General features: G+C 31.1%; 1 protein-coding gene across 5 annotated transcripts in view; it reads left to right on the top strand.

Annotated features, from left to right (window-relative positions):
- The window catches only part of LOC148615645 (uncharacterized), a 51,913-nt gene extending 35,305 nt beyond the window's left edge, over nucleotides 1-16,608 (top strand). For 2 of the 5 annotated variants that reach the window (XM_088582050.1, XM_088582052.1), the window contains exon 2: nucleotides 9,850-16,608. In XM_088582050.1, the coding sequence (XP_088438176.1) occupies nucleotides 9,850-12,911 (3,062 nt within the window). In that variant the 3' untranslated portion in view covers nucleotides 12,912-16,608. Of the gene's footprint in view, nucleotides 1-5,914; nucleotides 6,151-9,388; nucleotides 9,646-9,849 lie in introns of those variants that run through there. The other 3 variants (XM_088582053.1, XM_088582051.1, XM_088582054.1) reach the window with 3 other exon arrangements.
- The last annotated feature ends 820 nt before the right edge of the window (nucleotides 16,609-17,428 follow it).

Here is a 17,428-nt window from a genome sequence, read left to right as displayed (position 1 = left end):
GAACTTATATAAACATTCACTATACCATCCAGAATGCTATTAATTAACAAATTTTCTTAATTACGAAAGACAATTGAGTATCAGTACAGATTCTTACAGTTCTAGTTTGATTGCTATGACTTCATGTGTGAATAAACCGTTTTATTTTATCTTAGTTTATTTACCCTACGTCACACTATATTTTTTGAGGGAGAGGGTGTTTCAAAAGTTTGCTCTTTTGAAAATTTTTGCTCCTATCTACTGCTGGAGAATTAAGGAAAAAAACATTTCATTATGACTGCTAATTATACTGTGAAAGATAAAGAAATTGTTCAAATTGGCTCCATTCGAATGATGAAATTTTGAAAGTATATGCTAAAGTACTATGAAAACTTGAAAGTAATGAGCACTTCTGAAAAAAAATAAGATGATTATCCTGAAGTTTCTTCTAGCAGTGCCAGTAAAAATAGATGCTTGAATGTCATGTGACTTAATGTAACCCCATGTTACATGGAGTGGCTAAAGTTATACAAGGAATAGATGAAACTGTGATATGCTGACATTTTCCTGTATTGATACCTTTATATTATCTAATGCTTACATTCAAAGGTTTAATGATAAGCCAGAATTGTAGAATATTTTATACATTTATCATTATCTAACATTAAAAAGCTATGGAATTGGTATAAAAGTATTTTAAAAGTAATCATTATGGTAATTTAGTTTTCACATTGTCATAGATTGATTGAAATGTGCCAATAGGTTTTTAGGGACTGAATACATTCTGTACTAGTATGGTGTAAACTCATTGTCTTATTGAAATGGAGATTATTCTACATGGATGTCAGAAAGAATACATGAATTCTGTGGATTTTTATTTTAGACCCATCCTTTCCTCCTTTTTATGAATGTATACTATACTGTTGTCCAACTCTTTATGTTATGGTGTACAAAGTAAAGGACTTTGGCTTTTTATAATACAGGTAGTTGGGTTTTAAGGGAAATAACCTCTCTTAAAAGTTGTGATGTTACCAATGTTTTGTTTATGAGTTGTTACACTTTAAAAGCCCAAAAAATGGAGAACTGACATTTGTGATATTTAGTGTGGCTGTTTATTTTAAATTTGGGCAGTGTTTTAATGTTATCTATACAAGCTTCCTGGAAAACACATCTAACACAATTACTGTATTTCTGTCATGGGGAAGGTGTTTTGTCTATGTGTCTGTTTGTAATATTGTCTGTAGTATTTGCATGAAATTACACACAATTATTTAGTATTGTTCTGTAAGAAGGTTTTTTTTTGTTTGTTTTTTTTTTAATAAAACTAATAACTTTTTTTAATAACTTTTAATAACTTTTTGTGTTATACAATGACTGTGACAGTGAGATGTAAGGTTCTAGTCTTTTTCATTCTATGTATTTTTTTCTCTAGTATATATATGTCCTCTAAATAATTAAAAATATCAAATATTCAGGCTTAGTGATGTATGAGATAGTTATTTTTTTTCAGGAGTATCAATTTTGACATAAGTTGTATATGTGATTCTGAGTACATTTAACCTGACATTCTATCTTAGTCTGCACCTTGACTTTGCATGCAGAGGGTAGTTAGAGCTATGATTGATTGTCATTTATATTCATCACCAATCGTCCTGTCAATGGTGAAAAATTAAAAAGAAAATCCCTTGCAAAACAAGGTGTCAGATAACATTTGATGGAATGAGAACACTTCACGATTAATACCCAATTCTTGCGGTGTCGTGAGATCTTCGTCTTTAATACCCGTGAGATCTTCGTCTTTAATACCCGGGTTAGTGGAGAATCGTAAGAAGGACTGATCATAAATCAGGCATCACTCTGACATTTTCTTTCTTATGAAGGATTTAAATCATTCATTTTCTTCCTGTTGAGGTTGACAAGGCTTTTCAGAATCCATATATTATGAGCATCTGTCTGTACATTCAGGTTAATAAATTATCAGCTCCAATGGGGTAGAAATAGGGGTGTTATATTGTCAAATTCTTCTCATTAAATTGCATTGTCAGTTTTATGGTGAAGTAATTGACAAGACATATACATAAAAATGCAATACTTCAGCCCTTGTATGGGAAATAAATTTCAGTTCATGAATTGAGCCCTTTTTAATGTGTTTTAGAACAAAAAGTAAGTCAGAATAAGGAGTCAGTTGTTACCCAGATACAGAATAGAAACAAAATAGTTTACATTTAAATTTATAATCTGATGTTTTGCAGAATATTTTATCTAATATATTTCTGATATTTGGTCATTTATAAAGTTTCTTATTTCATTGACATAAATCTGAATTTTTATCCTTTGTGGTGTATTAAAATAGATTTCAGTACTAGTATAACAATGACTGTCTGTGTTGTAAACATTTTTGTGAAGTATCACTGAAAATCTTCCTTAAAAATTTGAAGGAATCTGAAATTTGAGGTTTTAGGAACTTCATACCATGTGTGTTGGTCCAAGTAGTATGATGTCACCTTATATTATCAAAACTTGTCCTGTTTGAAGCTATTTAGCAGATTGTCACTAAATTGGACAGGAATGATTGATAATCTGAGCTGTTATATTGTGTATCAAATCATTGATCTATTAACCATGAGAACAAACAACAATTATAGTAGATTTGAGGACAATATACCTTGCCTTTATTTTAGTGATAACTATTGAAGGACAGAGTAATGATACAATTTATTAGTTGATTATAACATATTTATTACATGTATCCTGGTACTAATGAGTTTTGGGTGCATTTGTTTCATAAATCTAATTCTATCACTATAAAAAATCTTAGATTTTCAAGACCAATCCTAACATTATCCAAATATGCAGTCTTGCTACATATGTTAATCTTTGTTTCATGAAAAGTCTCTTATTTTGACATTGTTTCACTTACATGTATCAGAAATATGATTAATTGCAACATACTTTTTAATAAAAAGTATGTACAATTGAATACTTAATCTGTTTTGTATCATTATCAGTGGTCATCCTTTTAGTGTAAGTGTTACCTATATAATGTTTTATCTGTATGTGGAATGCAAATTTTGATTGATTTATTTTCTTAAGATATCAGTTTTATTCCAAGGTCTACAAGTGAGGAGGCTTTCTATTAAAGGTGATCAGTGACATATCTGACATTTTTAGGATAACACTAATTTAAGACAGTGTAAGACAAAAGTTAAAGGGAGATCATCCATAGCATGCCATGTTATATGAAAAGTCATATTTGAAAAACAACCTTTTTTCCATATTTTTAAGCCATTAAATATCATTCTTTGGACTGAAAAGCAGTTTCGTTCATATAATTTTATTGTTCAATGCCTTTGGGTTTTGTGTTTAGCTCTTTGAGGCATAAACATTTCTACTTGAAATCCAATGGACCATGTTATATCAGTTTGAAAAGGACTTGCTATTAGAACTTTCTGAAAGCTGTATAATCATTTAATTAGACTCTTGAATTATGATACCTTATAATTTTTAAAATGCTTTTATTCAGTTGTATAGATGAATTTTGACATTAAAAGCTGAACAATTTTAACAAATTATTATTGATGAGATCTCATCTGAAGATTTTATGAGGTTTGATCAAATAGATAGTATGTAATTTCACTCTAAAAAATCTGTCACATAATTTATTCCATACGTCAGTCATATTGTGCATTTTGTTTTTGTTGATGATTATTTTGTTGCTATTCTCCTTATAACAGATTACAATTTTTCTGTGTTTAAGACTTGCGTTCTAAAAATTTAAAATGAAAGTTACATTAAGTTTTGCTTGGAAAGAAAAAGAAATTTTTACCAGTACTTCAATGAGTATTTGGGGTTTCATCTAAAAATTGTTAATAATGTGCAAATGATGAAAACTCAGTTGTTCAATGCTAGAACTTAAAAAAAAAAAAAATCCTAACTCTTCCTTTTTTTGTAAGTCACATCATGTGATACCATACATTCCTAAGCATAGAAACTGGTTGTTTATGGAGTAACGATTCAATGAAAGCCTGTGATCTATGAATATGGCTCTTGAATATTTCTACACAACAAAAGTTTTGAAAAACTACAAAATAGAATACTCTGATGATTGTGAAATCCAGAAGTGGCAAACTTAATTACAAATTGATCTTAGGTTAAGAATGCTTTTAGCAGTAGGAATTTCTACAGAAAAAGTTCTGTATGGACGGTACTTTTTTACATTTTCATGACCTATTGCGGGAACCTTAGACTGGCCATATTTGTACATATTTGGCTGTATACTTTACGTTATGTCAGGTGAAATGATCGGTAGTGAAACTTGGTGCTTCATATTATTATTATTATTATTTATAATGAAAGAAAGGGCGAATTAAGTAAAATGATGTTGGATATGGCACAGTTGTTTGCATGATAAGGTCACACATGGACAGGTACAAAGCATGGACTGAAACATTTCATTCATTGACAGTTGTTATTGTTTGTTTTCAAACCAGTCCAAAATCAACCACAATTGTGGTCTCAAAGCGTTTTAAGGACGTCATACTTGAATGTGGATTTGCTCACTGACACCCTTATACATTAGTCCATATGAGCTTATGTTTTCACTTGGCATCCAGCTTCATCCAATGTCTGTTGTCTGTTTTTAACATTTCTTTTAAGATTAATTCCTCATAAACTACTTGGTAGATCTTGGTTGGAAGGTTTTCTTCAAACGCTCCATAATTAATTCTGCTTGATTGAATTACATTGTCACCAGAGGCCATTGAAGGTTTCAATCAGTCTAGTCCTCTGAAACTAGAGGGGTATACTTCAGAAGGGTTGTTTACCTCATTGCATTGATATAGTTTGCCTGTATCTCGGAAATAAAGCTGTTTCCTTGAATGAAAGTTCTCGGTTTGTCCAAAAAATTGCTGAAAAATGGTACCATAATAAGATGAATTATTTTCCTAGTCAAAGTGCAGGATATGGTGTTTCTGTTCTATACTACACTGGTTATAAGGACATGTCTTATTCTAATTATCCTCCTTAAAATTAATGATTTTAACTACAAATCTTAAGTACTGTTAATCCAACTAAATTTCTTAATGAAAAAAAATGATGCACATTTTCCCAAAGAGGATGGCCAGTTTTTAAAAAAAAGCAAACAATATCAATGCAATGCCCTCTAAAAATCATTCATTTTCTCTGACTTAGTGGCCCCTCAAAGGTTCCATTAACTCAATTTGACCTATATATCTGCTAATACTGAGGCAATGTAAATGACTGGACATTATTAAGGAATGGGAGTTGGAGATATATTCATTCCAAGTTTTTGATGATTGAGTCTTGTATGTCCTGTGGTTACATGGATATAAATAGTGGAGTACTCAGGTGAGTGAGTAAGACTCTCTTGAGCTTGTTGTCTTTCATTTAAATAACATGATGTCATATAGAACTTGTATTGTTAATACTATTTATGTTTCATTGTATTTGGTCAAAATATTTTCTCCCTCTGTCAATAGTTTTCTTGTGGTACAGGTAGTATGGACCAAGTTCCATTAGTCAGCTGTCAGTAATATGTGAACATGATTATTGAAATTGACAATGTCATTATTATTTTATGTTGATGCTTGTGGCCTGGTAGACTTTGTAAAGGACCTTAGGATATGAAACATTAAGTAGATATAACAACAAGTTAATAGTTCATGATATCAGTGGAAAACATCTGTTAAGGAAACTTATTGTGTAAAATGATGAGCAATCCAACATGGTAACATACTGTTTAACATCATAAAGGTAAAATGAAAATATCGGCCATTAGCCAAAAACATCAACAAAACCGGAAAAAATTAAAAATAACAGTATAACCATAATCAGCCTTTGGTAATCACTTGTATGACCTGCCCTTAACAATAGTTAAAAGTTTGACAGCTATCAGCAAGGAAAATCAATACATCACAAATCATCCAATAAAATGGATATCTTTTTGTCAAACAGCAGGTAAATAGTCATGTCCACATCCAAGGCGTCATAACTTTGTCACACCTGAACACAAAAAATGGAGCCTATAGTTACAGCAGGTGAAAAGTAATTATTAATCATTTGTTGACAACACAGATATTCTTCATTATGGAGTATTACTGTGAAACTGTGTGACCACGGAATTTGTCACTATGATCAGTAATGCTCATGAAGGTAGGATTAAATATAACTTATGTAATAATAGCAAAGTAATAACTAACACATGTTTTGTTGTCTTTGATTTCAAATTATAATTTGCTATTTATAAGATGATTAAAATTGTTTTTTTCTTATGTTTATAAATAGTGTGGAGAATATATTTTGAAGTAACTAGAAGTATACTTCTTTACTTCACTATAGTAAAAATGTGCAAAATATCAAATCTACCATTATACATACAGTTAGAATCAGTAATGTGCTCAAACCTTTGTAGAGGTGTCCATTACATAGTTTCTAGCACCCAACAAAGTCTTTCTTTTTTCAAGTTATAAAAATACAAGATGAAAGAAACAGAGAAATTTTATCCTTTCTCTAGAGTAAAATGAATACTTTTTGGTAATAATAGCCACATTCCTCTGGTTTGTTTCTGTTATATCAACCTATCTACTATATTTTGCTAGTGTGTTATATCAACCTATCTACTATATTTTGTTAGTGTGTTATATCAAACTATCTACTATATTTATGTTAGTATTATATGAACCTATCTACTATATTTCTTCTGAATCTACTTTTGGAAAAAGATAAAACGTGACGGTTACTAATTTGTTGACATTACTGCAGTGATTTTGTTACACATTTTCATTCAAAAATCCCCACTCCTGTTGGACTTTGGAAGAAAATTACCAATTTGGAACCAAAAAAGCAGGGACAGATTGTTATTTTTTGGGAATATTATGATTTTGAGAAAATTTTGTTTGGGGTAACAGCCAGTATTAGATGTTTTAGAATCACTGCACTGATAGAATTACTCATGTAGATGGAAGAAACATTATAGAATTACCCATGTAGATGGAAGAAACATTACTATTTTATCTTTTGCAAAGTACTATTGAATATGCAGATATACATATTTTTACAATGAATGGGAATAAATAAGTAACCTAATAACAGACAGAAGAATGTTCATAACAAACTCAGATTGAGACTTAATATTCTACTTGAATGTGTGATTATGGTTGTGCCAAAATGCATTTAGTCCAAAGAGAGTAATAGGTTTTACTTTCACCCATCTTACCATATCTGAATAAATATGGTTGTGGTGTTTAGGTCTACCAATTTTTTATGAGAACAGCTGTTTCCTTTGAACTTAAGCAGGTAAAAGTTGTTTTTTTTTTGGTTTGCCATTTTTTATGAAAACCAACTGAAATAGGGAGACATTTCTTTTTACCTTTTTATAACTACACATACAGAAAGGTGATGAGGGAGGTGCTCTTAGTGATTACAGTGTGTAATGAGGCAACCTCCAAAAATGATTTTTAGTGGCTTTTTTTGCAGTGTTTTATTCAAGTAAGCACTTCAATGACTCAAGTTATTCAATGCCATATTTAAGACTTTAACTCTCGACAAAATTATAGATCATTGTTCCGTTGACAAATGCTTCAACACAGGACTTATATGTCATGTTCAGGAGACTTGTAAGTTGATTTTAACTAACTACTTAATTTTGTATTTAAGATGGTCTATTCTTTTTAGGGTAACCCACTTAACTGTGTTAAAATTATATGACAGTTCATTATTTCATAATATTGACACTCACTAGTCATCTCAGTAGGGTTATAATTTTCAGGGAAAGTGTTCATTAAGTAATCCTGCCAGAAGACTATAACTCTTTCCTCCTTTGCTAGATTTAATGCTGTAATACTGTTTTTGTAACAAATTTATGGCATTTTATAGTTCTGATCAAGAAGTGCTAAGCTGCACATTTGTGCACAATTCATAAATTTTCTTGCTAAGTATTGAACTATAATGATACAAGTTTCAATAGAACTAAACTACTGGTATGAATAACCATACAACATGCTGTGCTCTTTCTAAGCTGAAGTACATGAAAAATTGGAGTAAGTATATAACCTACCCCATTAAAATAAAGTTGTTTTTTTTTTGTTTTATTGGAATTAATTTTGGGTTTCATAGCATAATATGGACTTTGCACATGTTTACTAGCTCCTTAGAAAAACTTTAATCTAAACACTTTTCAAGGTCACAGATCAAAGATATTGAGCTTGTTTACAGTTTTAATTGCAAATTAAAATGTTGGAAACACTATCTGGCCATAAATACTCATGATATTCTTAATTATGTAAAATTTAAGGCTAAGACTGTTTCAAAGTGAATATTCATATTTACTGGATATTACATTTCTTAATGATTCAACCTAATTTTCATGGTTTACAGAACTTGAATTTATATATAAGGATGGCAGGCTTGATAGATGGCATCTTTAATATCCTTAATAAAGGACAGAATAATGACTGAATTAACTTATATTAAGCTTTTAAAAAATGAGTCTGTAAGGTAGAAATCTGTCAATGTAGCTGTGACAATTTATATAGCTCTGTCATTGATTTTTGTACCTTTCCCATCAATTTCATCAATTCAGGCTGACATCACAATCTTTTATTTTAAGGCCATTTTCCTATGATTTATGGGATCAGTGGATTTCTTTTCATTGGAACACCTAATTCATCAGCCTCTCAGAATTAAAAGATGTATTCTGTCATTTTTCATTGATTTTTATACGATTTATTTTCCTACAAATTTCATAAAAACACAGACATGACATTGTAAATCAATATAAGCTGACATAGAAATATATATTTGCAATGAATCTCAGGCTAAGGAACACTGAACAGGAAATATTTCCATAAACTATCCAGTTAACAGGGGGTAAGCCCAGAGAGTCAGGTATATAGCTCTTGTCATCAAAACCTTTTATAATTTTTAGTTCTATATTCCCATCATTACAGAGAAGGCTATGCATCATTTAAATAATAAAATTGTTTTCATAAGGTAGAGTCAAAAACAGTGAATCAAAGATAATGGTTTGTCCAAATTTTCTGCCTTCACCAGTACTAAACTTTGATGTTATACAGATATTTATTCAATTTTGAATGTATTATTATTTTATCACTGAGATGAAATATTCTGTTGACTGTAATGTCATATATCATTAAATCTCAGGCAGATTTACTGTCAGTTTATATACCGTCTTATGACATATTTATAGACCAGCTTAAAAATACCCTGATAATGTGATGGATTGCACCCATTTTAAAATATCTCTTAAAATGGAAACCTATCCTTGTTTTTATGGTTAAATCTCCAGTTTCTTGTAATACAATCATATGCCTGTCAAGAACGTCAACAAGTAATAAATCTAACTTGAGATGACTTGTTGTGTCCGTCTCTGACAGTTGGTACAGTTGGTACATTTGTCACATGGTGCAATGGAATGTACTTAAAATATGCACAGAAATGGTAGTGTGACCAATGAACACTGTACACCACTTCAGTTTTACAATGTTCATGTAAATAGTCATTAAACAGGATATAATGACAGGAATTTGTTAATAGTTTACATACTGTTGAAGTATGTCTTGCCAGACCTATACTGAATTAGGAAAGTTATTAGATCTTTTTTCTTCTGAAGTTGCGGTTTTAAATCAGGTATGGTATTTGCCGTGACAATCTCCAGTGAGCAAACCTGTCGAAAAAGAAAAAAACTTTCTGTAACACATTCAGCCAAAGAATAATACTGTTCTAATAAGACAAAAAAATAAAACTGTTTCATGGTAAGAAGTTTTGGTTTACTGTAGATTTAATTAGCTAGACCTTGTATTACCTTACTAATCAGTATTTATATATTTACAGTTGGTGAGGAGAAGACCAAAGACACCAATAGAAGTGATGAAGAGATGGATGAAAATGATGATAACAATGAAAATCAACAAGTAATGGAAACAGATTCTAACTCTGATGGGAGTACTAATGATAAGTTGATCATTGAAGATAATCAGGTTGATGACAATACAAAATCTATGACTCCACAGGAATATTCAGAGAAAGTAGAAGATGGAGAAAATGATCTGAAAAAACATCTCTCTGAGAAGGAAAAGCAGTCAAGTCCATCCCTTTGTAATGATGAGATTGTTGACAAAGGGGAAAAGTTAGACAATCTAACTTCAAAAGATCAGAAAGAATCTAGTCGTTCAGAAACTCCACCATTGAAAAGACTAATGAGACAAGATCCATTACCTCTCTTTATGAGTAGCCCTCACCACTCACCACCTAAAAAGGTGTTTAAAGAAGAACATGTAGCTGCCTCTAAATGGCAGATTCCACTGGTTTCAACACCTTCATTTCTAGCCAGTGTTAAAAATGCTCCAACACATCCTCGACAACACATATTGAAATCAAAACAATATTCTAACAAACTATTTTTTCCACCGGCAGCTTTATCATCTATGAGTGCTCTAGGATATCCATTTAGTGCAAAATCTTATGAAAATGAACAGCCTCTTGATCTGTCTAAGAAAACTGGAGGCTTGAAATCACCTTCTTCGTCAACAGCCTCATATTCATCAAGTGCTGTTAAACATTCATCAGCTTCATCAGACATCCAATTAAAGTCTCGTCAAAAATACAGTAATGGACTGTTCCCCGACTCCATCAAATCTAGTCTACAAAGTCTCCAGCAGAAATTTGGGGGTGATTATCATACTCGCTTGTTACAGAAGCCGATGAAAGGACTTCATGCCTTGTCATATGATTTATACAGCAAAGCATGTAGTGCTGATAATATTCTGCTGAATTCCATACCTCCTCTGCCAAAGAAAAAAAGCCCAATTCCACCATTTGTTGAAACTTTAGAGAAATCCTCAAGTGAAGGTTCAGAATCTACAGCTACAAATCATAAAGACTTGAATTCCAATTTTAAACATCAGAATTCTGTTGAAAGTGATGAAGACAAACACACAAGGCATAAATGTGTCTGTACTAAAACATTTACATCTTTATTTGACCTTAGTTTACATATTCAGGAGACTGGACATTTGCCTGCTGGGGTCAAAAAGGCAAATTTAATGGAGTATCCTAAACTTGTACGTGGGCAGGACATGTGGTTAAATACCGAGTCTGAACAGACTAAAAGAATATTACGCTGCATGCAATGTGGTGAATCTTTTAAATCTTTGCCAATGCTGACTGTTCATATGATGCAAACTCAGCACTACACAAAAATTGTAAGTTCTGAGCATGGACGTCGTACTCATAAATGCTCAGCTTACTGTGACCGAGATGTGGACAGAGAATGTGTTTTCAAATGTAAAGTCTGCAACAGTATGTTTGTAGATATGGAAGGATTAGCTAATCACATGATTCTGTCTGGTCATCATAAACGTAGCATACTCAGATCTCACAATCACACTGATCTGCCTCTGAAAGCTAATGATCGGCAAGGTACTGAAGTGAATGGTGAAACCAAAAAGGTACCACTATCAAGGTCATCACCAGCTCAGGATAGGTCTAATATCAGTAGCCCTGATAGTGATCTAGCAGATGACAGTCTAATCACATGTGAAAACTGTGGTGATAGAATTGAAACAAGTTGTTTTGTGGAACATGTTCGTGGTTGTCTTCATAAAACAATGGTAGAGGCCTTTGAATCCAGAATTGAAAAATTGAAATCCCAAGTCAACAATCTACAATCTAAAACTTTGAAAGAAGAAAAGAAAAGTGAAAAATGCAATGACAATTCCAAAGAAAACAAACAAAACAAAGAAAGTGCAGAAAAAGTGAAAATTGAAAATGATCATGAGAAGGTTGAATCTGAAGGCAATCCTAATTTTAAAGAACAAATAGATGGACTGGAAACTGACTTAATTAAACAGAAATTTATTAAAACTGAACCACAGGATGAAAATGATATTGAAAAAAGACAAAAGGAAGGATCTGATATGAGTAGTCCACTTAAATTAAGTGCTAAGAAATTAGACATTTTGAATCCAGAGGCAGATGTTGGAAATGAGGAGGAAGGAAACTCAGCTCTTCAAGCAATGGAGTCCTTCATTCAGAAAAGCTTTAGTTCAAAGTTTGGTTATGGTAAAAATAAATTCAAAATGAATGTGTTTGAAAAGCAAGAATCTTTAAGTCCATTACTAAAATTTGAAAAGTATCGAAAGTACTTTCAGCCATCTTTATTGATGGAAAACATGGCTAAAAAGACTTCATCTGAGTCTGAGGAAAGTGAAGCAAGTGATTCTACAAAAGATGAGCTTGAGAAACTGGAGAAACTGTGTGAAAATGTTAATAAAAGACAACCAAGTCCTAAAGCAATGTTAGACTCTGCTGACTCTAAAGAGGTGAAATCAAGTAATGAATCTTTGAGTAGTAAATATTTAAATATTGACGATGAGGAACAGACATCACAGAAATCATCTGCTCTAGATTCACTTAGCAGCTTTGTTTATGGACAATCGTTAGACAGTGAACATCCCCTAGATAAACTACAAAAACTCATTACTAAAACAGACATTCCTGGAATGAAAATGCCAAGTCAGACCGTCCTGAATGGATCTCCAGAAATTTCTATTCCTCTGAATCTCTCCCTCAAAAGAGAAATGGAGGATGAGGAAATGATGGAGGAGATGTTGTCGGAAGGTAGTCATAGCGACAGTGGTAGTGATTCTGCTGTGGAATATCACTGCGTAGCATGTAGTAGACATTTTGCATCTAAAGGAACTTATCGTTACCACTTAAGTCGCTGTCATTTATCCACCATTAAAAAATATGGCATCAAAGAGGCCTTTAACATGAGTCCATATGTTTATCTGCCGTTGGACCACACAGCTAAATTCTCAAAGTACTTTAAAATGGCAGAAGAACTTGTTAAAAAGGAGAAAGAAAAAGAAAAGGAACGGATAGAAAAATCATGACATGATTTATGTGTTTTCTTATTTGTGTGCAATTTTTCAGCCAAAGCTGTATTATATCATCAGTTGTTTCTATTCTTAGAGTTTATCCATAAGTTTTGAACTATTTTGGTATATGTATTTCCTTATTTATCATGGTAATATTAGTACTGGGGATCCTTCTTACCTTTTGTAACTTCGATAATAGTCTAAACATTATAGTCTGAGAAACTAGTAGCAATAACGTTCATAGTTCAGTTATATTTTAAGTATACAACTTACTAGGGAAAATAACTCTCTTTATCAATCATTTCTGAACTTTCCTCAGAATTTTATTAGAATCTCAAACATTAGACCTCATAATTTCTGATGGTCAGAAAATTTATACTGTTACAAATCATGTCATTCAAAGGCTTAGTTGACAGTGATAAATAGCACATATTTAAATGATTTTTCATGCCAAATATTTGTACAATCTTCCAACAGGAAATTTGAAAGTTTAATAAAAAATTATAGTAAACAAGTATTAGATATTACCATTGTGTCCAGGAGTAACTTAAAACCTTTATGTTGAGAATTTAATGGTTATTAGAAAATGTATAAAACAGGATGATAAATGTATCTGTATCCTCTAAAGTATGATGAATATCTATACAGACATTGTTATTTAAAAGTATGTTTTGTTTTTTGATTTATACTTTTTTTTTACAATTGATCTTTTCTAAAATCCATGAACTGATATTTTGTTCATTTAAAATGTGCCATGTTTTAGCATAAGGAAATCCACAGTTTGACATCAGTGTTGTAAGCTTATTTCATCTATAAATCCCCAAATCATTTTCTTGAGTATGCTTACAGGTAATTTCTTCTGTATTTTGAAACATTCCATGAGTCAAGACTAACAATATTATTAATTAAAGAATATTGTTCCACTTCTGAGGGTTATGTCAGGGGTGACTTGAGAATGCCCACTTTTCTGGTTGTATCATAAGATTTCCACAGGCCATGCAGGCTCAATTTTTGGTAAATTTGGTTGAAAACAGCCATCTTACTAAGAAGTAAATGTATTACACTGCTGTTATGTCTCGGTAACGAAAGCGCTAAACAGGTCCTCTAATGAACCAAAAAAAAAAACGAACTTTTTTTTTAGGGGTTCTAAATTTATTTTTTTATCCAAATTTGATATTGCTGTGTAAGAAATTGACCTTGTTTTCTGTAAAGAATCATTCCATATGAGGGACATAGTCCTGTAATTACTGTAGGTTGTGTCATATATAACATATCATAACTGTTGTTAGTGCTAAGTTTAGTTGTTAGTGCTGTTATCTTGTTACTGATGAACAATCTGTTTTAATCATATTTGTTTATCTGTTTCTATTGCCTTCTAAAGGAACATTATTTTATAATTTATTCTAAGAGAGATAATTCAAGGATAAGGAAGCTACGTTTCCGCTTAAAGAATCTAATGTATATTGAATTTAAATATAAGACGTGTAGACAGCATCTATAGCCATGGTATCATACTCAAAGTTGAATTTAAGAGGTAATTGTCTTTGTGTCCTTCAGTTAGACAAACAGATGTATGACATTGTTGATTTTGATAAATATGTCCTGCAGATGTAGCTGATGTTATCATTTATTTTCGTCATATGTGTAACAAATAAATGTAATAATTCAAGCTGTTTATCTGCTGTATAAAAGGAAATTCATGTTGGTAGGTTGATAAAGTCATGCACAAAACACATGTATCTTCTTAAAATTCTCCTTTAGATGCTTAAAGGATATATTAAACTGAAGTCTTTTGTTGTCAGAATTTCTTTAACACAATGATATTTTTTCAATTGGTTAATTTTATTCATTATGGTTAATTGATACATGTATATTGTTGATCTTTGTGTAATGTACTTTGTAACATTTAGGAAAAGTTGATAATAAAGAAAAAACACAGAGATGTGTATGTTGTTTAAACAATAATACTTTCTCCAATGATATATATGTTTCATGTCTGACTAAATCCTACCATTCTGTGCTGATTTGGTTTATATCAACTGACATAAATTAAATGTTTAATGATCTTGGCACTGTTTTTTTTTTATATACAAGTGTGCGTCAGATGGTTTATTGTTAAAAAAAACTGATTCAGTCAAATTAAATTTGATTTAAATAATGCTATTTTGGGGATTTGTCAAATTGTTGAATGCTTAGATTTGATATACAATGAGTTTATCTGAATATTTTGTGTCCTCTTGTCATACATATTAAGAATTGGTGTGATGAAATAGATAAACCTTTTTAATGGCTAAAATCTTTATTATCTAACAAGAAATCATTATCCCCTTAAGGTTTAGAAAGAGTGCTGTTGATAATAAAGAAGTCTTATTTTGCTCAACAAGTTAAAAAAATAAATGTGAAAAAAATCTTTGAATATGATTATCATATAAAAGAAGAATTACAGACAAAATCACTAAATATAATTTAAAAGATTGAATGGTGAGATTATTGAGTCCTAACAGGTAGCAATGTACTGACAGATAGAAATTCTTTATTTTGAATGTTGGGGATTTTAATAATATCAAACTAGAATTTATCTTGCTAACACCCATTGACATCTAACTTGTTAAGACAAGTAAAACTAGAGACTGCAACTCCTCAGCAATCCTTTTTTTGAACTATATCAAACCAAATTATACATAAAATAAGAATTAACACAGTTGCCAAAGATGCGGTCATTTCATTTGATTTATTTTATCAACCTTAATGAAACGTTTTATGTAAAGAGTTCTGCTTGAAATACAAAAAAAAAAATCTCCATTTCTGTTGTAACACTAGAGGCATAGAGGCAAGTTATATTTTGTTTGTAAACAAGTTATGCCTGTGTTACCTTTCTTGTGTGGTATTTTTAATGTTTTAAATTCTTAAATTGGAAATATTTTTTTTTATTTATGGTGTTTTACACCAGTTAAATGGCATGTTTGTATTATTTATAGGTTGAAATATACATGTTTTAATGGCATGAATTATACATTTATTTATTTTACTAAAATGAAATCCTTTACTTAGAAACTACAAATTTGTACATATTTTATAAAAGCCATTTTACATATCATTATTGTCATGCTTGCTTATTGTGTAATCTTCAAGGCTTTACATAAACTGCATCTTAACTTACAACAAGTTATTTCCCTTAGAGTTCCTATGTTTACCATTTTACAATGAAATAAATTCTGTTTTGATAATGCATTAGACAAGTAAAAATTTGTTTTACATATCAGTAATATTGGTACATTTTCAGTCCTTATAGTTGATCAAATTTGAAAATTTAATGACATTTGTACATCGTGGAAAACAATATGGGATCTGTAATTACCTGTATTTTGAGTATTATTGATATTCTACACTTTCTAAAATATCAGATGAGATATTTTAAGCTAAAACTAATTCGTGTTTTTTTTACCTTATATAATTAAGAAACCATCTTTGGTTGGTTGGTGAACAAAACTCAGTACTAGTCTTGTTTACTGTTTTAGTAATTTGTGTATATTTTGTCTCCTTTAACAGAAATTATGTTTTTGTGAGTTTCCTTGGAGTGTGAGTTGAGCTAATGTTAGAAAGTTTGGTATATACACCCATCTTTTGACTTTATATACATGTATTTTGTATTTACATGTTTTGATAAATCCATATCCTGAAAACTATTGTTAAATAAATGAATTAAAACAGATCTATAGTTTGTTTAATAAATGTCTGTGTGGACCTAAAAATGTCATTCTTTCAAGTGTTGATTAAGCTTACAAACATGCATCATCTTAGTTTGGTTGAAGATTGGGCCAATCAAACTATTTGTTTTCATAATTAAAATCCCATTATATTTAAAATTTGTGAAACTATCACAGGAAGTCCAACACAAATTTAAAGTATCAACCACAATAAATGTCCAGAACAAAATCCTAGCATCAGTCACAATGTAATCAACCATAACATCAGTCATAACTAAATCAACCATAGCATCAGACACTGTGTCATGAAGTTTGGTCAATAGTTTTCCTTTACCATTGATCTCTAAGTGAAGGTCAAGACATGAGGCTGACTTCATAGTGTCTGTAATATCCTTTATCTCAAGTTCTTTGGGGTAGATGCGATGTATCAAATCCCTGATACTAGGATTGTTTAACTATAATGTCATCTCTATAGCGGAAACTGAGATTAAAGGATCTAGCTAAACAATGTTCTTTCTTTCAGATCAGATCAGCTATAAAGTTAAACAAAGGTATGGAATGAATGTCATTGAGATTAGGACATTCACACCAAATCTTTAACCACCAAACAAAATGTATTAGAAGGATCTGAACCTTATCAGTGAAACTTTCAGGTGTGTATTCTTTTTATTATATCCTTCATACAAGTTACTCAATGTTTTGCTCTGAGTACTAGGCAGATAAGTAAATTCTTCCATGTTTGTCTAATGAGTATTCAGTGTTTTGCTCTACAATTGGCAGCTTCCATGTCAAAAAATGCAGCATAGGCAAAATAAGTATTTCCTG

Source organism: Perna viridis, chromosome 5 (assembly GCF_037379345.1).
Source record: "Perna viridis isolate PV_CMFRI_1.1 ecotype Kerala chromosome 5, ASM3737934v1, whole genome shotgun sequence".
Lineage (NCBI taxonomy): Eukaryota > Metazoa > Mollusca > Bivalvia > Mytilida > Mytilidae > Perna > Perna viridis.
Note: the sequence above shows the minus strand (reverse complement) of the source record. Positions and strands in the feature narration are given on the sequence as shown.